At 44.5% G+C, this 9,516-nt stretch overlaps 1 protein-coding gene across 1 annotated transcript in view; it reads right to left on the reverse strand.

The window, feature by feature from the left end:
• The window catches only part of GLDC (glycine decarboxylase), a 98,626-nt gene extending 92,228 nt beyond the window's left edge, over window positions 1–6,398 (reverse strand). The window contains exons 1-2 of the mRNA XM_028107310.2: window positions 6,144–6,398; window positions 5,495–5,573 (exon numbers count right to left, since the gene is read on the reverse strand). Of these exons, the coding sequence (XP_027963111.1) occupies window positions 5,495–5,573; window positions 6,144–6,398 (334 nt within the window). The remainder of the gene's footprint in view (window positions 1–5,494; window positions 5,574–6,143) is intronic.
• Between the last annotated feature and the right edge of the window lie 3,118 nt (window positions 6,399–9,516).

Here is a 9,516-nt window from a genome sequence, read left to right on the forward strand (position 1 = left end):
GTTGAAGAATTGCTTTGAGGTGTTGGAACATACACCAGAATCCCCAAATGACTGACAGCGTAAGATTGCATCAGTGATGAGATTCCAACAATACTAAAATACTTCCCTAACTGTGCTTGCCATGTTGTATTTGCCTTTTCTTTTTCTCAGTGAAGATACTGCCTTTATTTCTTTGCATTTTTTCCTTAATATACACACCAAAAAAACACTCAATGTAAAGATAATTGCTTTTGCTTCTAACTCATTTACATTGTTTCAGAAACCCTATTTCTCTTCTCTATTCAACTTCTCATTTCTGAGCACTCATAGCATTTTTTCCATAGTTCTCACGGCACCTGGGACTTTTTAACTTTCTGACATAATTTATATTAAGAAGGTAAGAAGTAAGCTTCTTGAGGATAGTGATTATGTTTATTCACCAATTTTTCCTCACAGTGCTTTGCACATACTAGATGGCCAATGAACATTTAGCAATTTGGGCAATAGACCAAGGTATCGCTCAGATCTGCAGCTGTCTGCCTAAAAAGAATTAATGACAAAAATATAAGGGCATGACAAATTCTATTGTGAGAGACTAAATACACAAACAGACAATGGCTTAGACCACATATTACCACGTAACTTTCACCCACAACCTGCAGCAACCTGCTCAAGAAACCAACTCTTTCTAAAACAAACAACACCAGAAGCCAGCCTTCTGTAAGTTAGACTTGCAGAAAGCCAAATTGCTATCTTCAGTGACAATTCAGCAAACTGCACAATAACTTATGTAATAATTGGACCAAAATTATTGGGCAGGACTTGATTAATAATTGACAGCTTCCTGAAGTTTGGTCTTGGCTTCCAACGAAGGACCAATCATACAAAGCCAACTATGCATCCTTAACCAATCACACAGGATCCCGATTCTACTTGCCCCCCTACATCTTCTGCATGCCAATAGCCCCCAACATTACCTGAAGACTTTCCTTTATTTCACTATAAGGCTTTCCCACTCCCTTGCCAAAACAAAAGTCTGACTCCCTTGCTACAAGTTCAGAATAAATTAGGCTTTGCTTTTATCATTTGGTTGGTCTTCATTTATTTCCACAGGAAATAAGGAAAACATAAGGAAAATCCATTGGTATTATCCTAAGGATAAAATAATTCATATAAGCTGGTAACTTGGTCAGGAATAGGCCAAGGGAGAGCCTTGTCACAAACTCTACAGGCAAAACCCAATGATGTATATCATCCAGCTGAAAGACACCTGCCATCCACAGTCTGGGGAAGAGCTGTTCTGTTAGGTGTCCTTGAGGTCAGGCAGGAGAGTGCCCAACCCCACCTAGGTGACATAGTCACCAACTGCAGCTCCATTACACAACATCCCCCCTATTAACCATTTATTAAACACCACTCTAAACGATGTGGCTTCAAACATTAGGTTCCCACAAGTTCGTCAAAAGTCTCATTGTGAGGGGCGCCTGGGTGACTCAGTTGGTTAAGCGACTGCCTTCGGCTCAGGTCATGGTCCTGGAGTCCCGGGATCGAGTCCCACATCGGGCTCCCTGCTCAGTGGGGAGTCTGCTTCTCCCTCTGACCCTCTTCCTTCTCGTGCTCTCTTATCTCTCTCTCACTCTCTCTCTCTCAAATAAATAAATAAAATCTTTAAAAAAAAAGTCTCATTGTGATAGCTGCTTGGTTCTGGTTGAATAATTTGAACATTAGAGGGGTTAGTTTCTTCTCTCTTCCTAAGCATTCTCTCAATAAGCAATGTGCAATTTTGTGTAAACTTTAAACCCTGCAGCTTCTGTGAAGTTATGAGCTACTTCAGTCTGGTTAGCTTGGGATGACTTCAATGAAAATACTACACAGCAAGGCACACCATAGCTAAAGGTGATTGTGTTGGTTCATAAAGTACTTTTAAAATTTGGTAGTAATTACAAAATATATAGTTATTGTAGAAAATCTAGAAAAAGCAATGTAATAAAAAGAAAGCTAAAATCATCCATCATGGCCCATCCAGGGAAATGAACGCTCCCGTTGACATATATCCTTTCAACTTTTTTTTCTTTATGTGTTTATGTGGGTGAAGGAGGGTGGATTCACTTGAACAGGATGACAACAGGGTTTTGAATTGAGTAACTTTTCCTTATTTCTTTGAAGCATGATTTGCTGAGACTCCAAATGATAATCAAGGTATTCTTTCAAAGCACTTAAATGTCCAAGGGGAGGGGAGCATCCTCATGACAGATCAATCATCTGTACTTTCTTGATTCTGTCAGGCCACTCTGTCCTGTACATGATGGTCCCTCTGCCTGCAGCAGCCTCCCCCAGCCTTTCCAGCAGAACATCACTATTCATCCTTCAATATCAAACCTAGTCCTGCCCCTGTGACCCCTTCCCTCTCCCTGCTAGTGGCTGAGTGTTCCCACATCTGTGTTCTCAGCATGCCACTGCATTTCCACCAGAGCAGTTGGCAAATGGCAGGGGGAATCTGGTATGACTGGATTTGTGCATATCTGTAAACAATGAAGACAGTGGTTTAGACTAGTGGTTAGAGGGTAGACAGTGGAGCTGGGCCGCCTTAGTCAAATTCTGTCTCCACTGCACTTTATGACACATCTTCTTTATGCCATGGTTGTCTTTATCTTTAGAACAGATAATGGTACTTACCTCACAGGGTTGTACTAAGGACTAAATTAACACATGAAAAGCACTTTTAAAAGTGGCCAGCACATGGTAAGTACTACATAAATGTTTGAGATTATTAAATTATGTGTAAAAACTAACCCAAGTATCTCTGTGGTACTTACAGCTCTCAGTCTTCTTTTTACTCAGCAATGAAGGCATTTAAGACTCATATAACTAACTAGCTCTTATTAGTTTCTTATGTATACAGTGAACAAATATTGGGTCTAGAATTCCTCTGACTACAACAGAACACGGGCATTCAACATTAAACCATTTGGATAATGCTGCTCCACTATGGAAATGCTACTACTGGAAGTTACATGGACCAATTTCCTCTCCCCAGGTGGAGAACATTCATTAACCATGACGTGTGCACACCTCCGCAAAACACTGATGCTTGTCTGACACATTCTGTGCCTGCACTAAGCAGAGCTTACTCTTCCAAGAAGCAAGCTTTGTTGGAGAGCCAGTCCACTTACAGGCAAGGAAGTAGCGGGGTTGGTGGCAGGGGGACCTCCTGACTGTGCAGTATTTTCTGAGTCACCTCAGAATAACCAGATGGAACCAGCCCCAAATCTCACAGAAGCCACTGAGTTTAAAGTTTACAGGTAAGTTGCAAATTACTAACAAGAGCCTGATTCCAATGAGAGAAAGGAGGAGAAATGGAATTCCCCGATGTTCACATTATTCAGCTGGAAATGAGTCGCTGAACTTTTTTTTTAAACTGCTGCTGCTCCCCCTGCTTGTGCTTTCTGTCAAATAAAAACTTAAAAAAATATATATATACCACTCGGGAAGTGCCTGGGTGGCTCAGTGGGTTAAAGCATTTGGCTCTTGATTTCAGTTCAGGTCAGGATCTCAGGGTTGTGGGATCCAGCCCCATGTTGGGCTCCCCGCTCAGTGGGGAATCTGCTTGAATTTCTCTCCCTCTGTCCTTTTCCCTGCTCACTTTCTCTCTCAAATAAAAATAAATAAATCTAATATATATATTTTATATATATATATAAACTTTATATATATAAATATGTAAATAAATTCTTGGGGCACCTGGTTGGTACAGTCTGTTAAGCAACCAACTCTTGATTTCGGCTCAGGTTGTGATTTCAGGGTCCTGATCTCAGGATGGTGACAGGGTCGTGAGATCAAGCCCTGCATTGGGGAGTCTGCTTGAGTTTCTCTCTCTCTCCCTCCCTCTGCCCCTTCCCCCTTAAGATAAATGAATAAATCTTTACAAAAACATATACAACTCTTCACTTGTTAAACATCCAGTAAATCAGGATTATGATTTCCTAAAATTGAAATAGATAAGGCTTCCAGCTATCCCTAGGTCTCAATCAGTTCCATTGAACAAAATGTGCAGATTTTGTCTTCTAAAGGCAAGGTCCCTGCCATCAGGAGAAATGGTTCACATTGAAACCAACCAGGGAAACAGTCCTCATCATAGTTTGAGTTACATTAGCCCGCTGGAGCTGGAGTGGCTTCATACCTCAAGCTGTCTACTTTTTCTTGGAGGGGGGAGGGGCAGGAGAGAGAACCTTAAGCAGGGTCCACACCCAGCTCAGGAGCCTGAGGCTGGGCTTGATCTCACCAGCTCCATCTCATGACTCTGAGATCATGACCTGAGCAAAAATCAGAGTCAGACACTTAAGCCAATGAGCCACCCAGGGGCCCCTCAAGTTGTCTACTTTAAAAAACAAAATAAAGTTTGGGACACCTGAGTGGCTGAGTCTGTTAAGGGACTGACTCTTGATTTCCACTCAGGTCATGATCTCAGGGTTGTGGGATTGAGCCCCCAAGTCAGGCTCTGCACTCAGAGCAGTCTGGTTGTCCCTCTCCCTCTGCTCCTCTCCCGGCTTGAACCCATGAGCACGCTCTCTCTCTCTTAAATAAATAAAAAAATAAAATCTTAAAAAAAAATAAAGTTTGCCATCTATATATCCTTTCTGTCCTAAAACCTGAAACAGAACAAAGTACCTTCTCTTTACCTGACTCCAAAAGTATGAGACAGCATCTCTACGATTCAAAACCAGATAACCTCCAAGAGAATTCTTTCCTGTTTAGAGAGTGCTCAACTCTGCCTAACTAATTCTTTGACATGTGAATTCATGCCTAAGCCCATGGAAGTCAAGTGCTCACATAAAAATACCTTTGAAAGTCAGTCAGTCTTCAGACTATTAAAAATATTTAAATGTATAACAAAATTCTAATTTTATGAGTAAACTAAGTTTTAACCAAGCATATTTTCTTATAAAAATCATTTGAACTTGAAGAGTACTGCTGCCTTACACTAGGCATAAGTAATGAAATTGGACGTGAGATAAGAAAACATGTGAAGCTCTAGTCCTATAAAGAAAATTGGGCTAGGAGAACACATGTCTGCATCTCCTATTTTTGCCACTTCCCTAGTTGTATGATCATAGGCAATTCCTTTTTCCCTTCAGAGTATCCTGACTTGCACAGAGGTGAGGACACTTCTCAACCCAAAGGATATGAGAACCATGGCCTGGGAGGGACGGTTGCCTGGGAAGTGGGGAGTCCTGCATGTGCGTTTGTGCACTGCCTTCTTCTGGGAAGTTTGCTGGCGCCTAGATAAAAACCTAGAAAGGTGAGGCATGGACTCCAATCTAGGGTGCGGAACTGACTGCTCCAGGAACTAAATATTCCACCATCTCCCGTCCCTTAAGGTACCCGCCGCTATTTTATTTGAATAAACATATTCCCAGTCCTGGGCAATCCTAACCCAGAGCTGGATTTTCAGAGACCATAGAAGACAAATAGGCCAGAGCAAGCGGAGTCTAAGGGAGCCCTCCCAGCAACTTACAAACAGGATCATCCATTTTCAAGGGTCTTTTCAAGCGGATACTGGCGGGGACTGTCTTCTCAATCAGTTCATCAATGCTCTAAAATTAAAACATAAGTCCGTGAACACTCAAGGGAGAGGAAAGTGCTTTGGGAGTTAAAAGAGTCACCTCTGTGTTTTGCATCTACAAAGGCTTGTGGTAACCTCATTTAAAATCGCCTAATTAGGGTTTCTTTTTTAAAAAGAAAAAAACGCCTAATTAGGGTTTCTTTTTAAAAAAAAAAAAAAGCAAACCAGAAATCACTTGGAGGAAAGCAGATGAATTCGGTTAGTGATTCCACCACTCCAGGTTTGATTTCAGTCAGCAACCAGAGATAATCGGATAAACCAGAAGGTCCTCCTTTTGCAAAGTTAGGGTTCATTAGGAGGGCGAGTTGGGTTGAAAAACATAAGGTTCTGAGGCGCGAAGAGCGGGTGGAGAAAGTAAACGGGTGAGAGAAGGCTAGGGCACAGGAACCGAACTCGCGGGCTCGCTTCCACGCCAGGGCCTCAGACCCGGGAGCGGGTCCCACACGGAGCGAAGCAGAGCTCCGGGCGGGGACCGGGAGGCCGCGCCGGCAGAAACCGGGCAGGGCGGGATGAGGCCCTAGAAGGCCGGTGGGGTCCTTACCGCCAGCCCCAGGGCCTGTAGCATCTCCCTCTGGTCTTTGTCCCCGGGGCCGATGTGCCTCCGAGCGAAGTCGTCGTGTCTGGGCAGGAGGCGCTCGAGGAGGCGCGAGTCCCCAGCCCTGCCGCTGTCCCCGCCGCAGCTGCTGCTGTCACGGCCCCGCGGTACCCAAAGCGGTCCCGTGCCTCCAGCCAGGCGGCGGCCGCCCCCGACTCCACAGCCCAAACGCAGCCCCCAGGCCCTGGCGCACGTCTGCATGGTCGCGGCCACAGTCCCCTGCCCGGCCCGCGAGGGTCAGCCGCGCTCTTGGCCTCTTCTGGTTGCAGTCCTCCAGGTGGCGGCTGCCTTATGCCAGGAGCCCCTTCTCGTTGGACGACTCGCAGGACAGACGGATGGGCGCTCGTGGGCAATGAATGGGAGTAGCGCTCAGGCTGAACACGCGCGCAAAGTTGTTGCTACACGCGAGGCACCTGCTCCGCACACTTTAAGCGTCGCCCTGCGGGCGGGCGGTGGGATGGGGCCAGGAAAGGCTCGGCCAATGGGAGTAGACAGAAGAGCGGGCGGGGCGGGGTACAACCCCGCCCCGCCCCCTCTCCTACTCCCTTCTCAGGCCCTCAGCAGTCCTGCTCCTGACCGGGAGCCTAACATCCTCAGTCACTCCTACTCCATCTCCGGCTAGTGCGGAGACCAGGGTGATCCATGAGCTCGGTGCCAAGGTCTGGGACCGCACTGGCCCTGGATCCGGCTGCACAGCTGCGGGCGAAGGGCCTGGGGAACTCAGCTGAAATGAAGGATGATTCTGATAGAGAAGCCAGGCTCAAATAATTAGTTTCCATTCATTAATTTTAGGGCATCATTCCCGGTTATATTTCATGGAAACCAATATGGGCAGATGAAAGTTTTTTTATAGTTATGATTGCGGGCAAGTTACTCAGCCTCTGAGCTTCAGTTTTCTCATCTCACACAGTTTGATGGATTTAAAGAGATTATACATTGAAAGAATTGCCCCAACAGTAGGCTTGAGTCACTTCTCTCTCTGTCTCTCCCCATATATATGTGGGGAGGGAGAGATGCAAAAGATATTGAGGTATATATTTTGCACTATCATCTTAGTTGGAAAATTTTGTATATCTAAGTTCTCAGCTATCTCTTGAGATTTTTATCAAGAATGAACTTTCAAGGGTCACCCGGGTGGCACAGTTAAGCGGCCAACTCTTGCTTTCAGCCTAAGTCTGATCTCATGGTGGTGAGATGGAGCCCCACCTCGGCTGGTGCTGAGCGCTGAGTCTGCTAAAGTTTCTCTCTCTCTCTCCCACTGCCCATCCCCCCACCCCCGCCTCACACACTCTAAAATAGATAAATAAATCTTAAAAAAAAAATGAACTTCCTGGCACCTGGCTGGCTCAGTCTGTACTCCATGTGACTCTAGGGTTGTGAGTTCTAGCCAGCACTGGGTGTAGAGATTACTTAAAAATAAAATCTTTAGGGTGCCTGGGTGGCTCAGTTGGTTAGGCGACTGCGTTCGGCTCAGGTCATGATCCTGGAGTCCCTGGGTCGAGTCCCACATCGGGCTCCCTGCTCAGCGGGGAGTCTGCTTCTCCCTCTGACCTTCCTCCCTCTCATGCTCTCTCTCTACCATTCTCTCTTTCTCTCTCAATAAATAAATAAAAATCTTTTAAAAAAATAAAATAAAATCTTTAGGGGCGCCTGGGTGGCTCAGTCATCAAGTGTCTGCCTTGGGCTCAGGTCATGATCCCTGGGCCCTGGGATCCAGCCCCCCATCGGCGTCCCTGCTCCTCGGGAAGTCTGCTTCTCCCTCTCCCACTCCCCCTGCTTGTGTTCCCTCTCTCTCGCTGTGTCTCTCTCTGTCAAATAAATAAATAAGATATTTAAAGACAAAATAAAATAAAATCTTTAAAACAAAAACAAAGAACGAACTTTCAAAATTACAATTGTTTTACTATGAGGAAGATAGGATTGGACAGAAGTCATCAGAATATTACTTAGACTATAGATAAGTAGAACCTGTTTTTTTCTCCTCTAAACTTCCTCCTTCAATCATCCTCTGCACATTCTGGGTCCTGTAGCTGTCAGGTACATAGACTAGGCAGAGAGGCAGGAAAGTATAAAACAAAACAGTATGCAAAATGTGTACATATGGCAGGCAGGGGCAGGTGGTGAGCTAGAAGGGCTGGGCTGAATGTCTTTGAACAGGCTTTCATTCATAACAGCCTTCATAAAAGTTGGGAGATACCCTCAGTGTGGGATGCCATCCCTATTCCTGTCTATACACTCTGTGTACCACAGGGACTAGAAGCCAGAGAACTATAATTCCCAGATTCCTATGGCTCCAGGGTTCTGGATGTTATTAATCTTCTATCAACAAAATAAACTTGTGGGAGAACTAGAAAATGGAATAAAGCAGAAATCATTTTATTTCTCTGACAGCAGCAGACATATGCATGAGTGGTAGCAAACATAAAGTGCTTCTTTACCAGCCACCCACATTGGTACAGCAGGGCAGCTGTGTCCCTCAGTGGAACTGTCCTTTGGTTTTCCAACATAGGAGGCAGCAGGAATTTCTCATTGAACTTCAGTGGTTTACCAGAAGATAGTGGTGGTCTATCTACTCTATTTTTTGCTCTTCCAGTCGTTTTATATGCATCCATTCCTGGCATTTTAATCCTCCTCTGCTTGGAATACTCCATGTTTTCTAAATAAACTTTAACAGAGCCTGTATCTGAAGCCAAAAGTAGCTTTAGGAAACTGACCCCAAAGATAGGAATCTGGGATTAGCTATCTGACCTGGTTCTGTTTGAAGTCAATGATAACACTGTCACTAGTGGAAAACGAGATCATGATAGTCTTGTCATGAAATGGAAACAGTTACTTAAATTATCAGTGGGGAATTAAGTGCCTAATGAAGGGAGGTCTTTGCTAGACAAACTACTTGCTGGGTTAGACCACTGTGGTGGGAATGATATCTACAAGGACTATAGGGAGGGCTGGTGGTTTCCAGATGCCCTGGAGAATTAACAGGATAAAATGATAGTTCAGAGAACCAGAGAGCTTCTCCACTCTAAAAAAATCTCTTAATTTCTTTAGTTGCAGGGAGAAAGTATATACAAATCAGACCCAATGTTTGATCTTGTGGATTGCCCAGTTATCATACAAGTTGAATTCACAGCTTTATCAGGTCTCACATGTGAAAGTTTGGGATTCATTAAAAACTAAGTCTTTAGGGACATTTTGGTAGTTTGGGTTGAACAGGGACATTTTGGTAGTTTGGGTTGAATTTGATTATCTTTTTTTTTTAAGATTTTATTTATTTATTTGACAGAGACAGAGACAGCGAGAGCAGGAACACAAGCAGGGG

This window comes from Eumetopias jubatus, unplaced genomic scaffold, assembly GCF_037043125.1.
Source record: "Eumetopias jubatus isolate StellerSeaLion01/CBP00866 unplaced genomic scaffold, mEumJub1_p1.0 scaffold_15, whole genome shotgun sequence".
NCBI classification, from domain to species: Eukaryota; Metazoa; Chordata; class Mammalia; order Carnivora; family Otariidae; genus Eumetopias; species Eumetopias jubatus.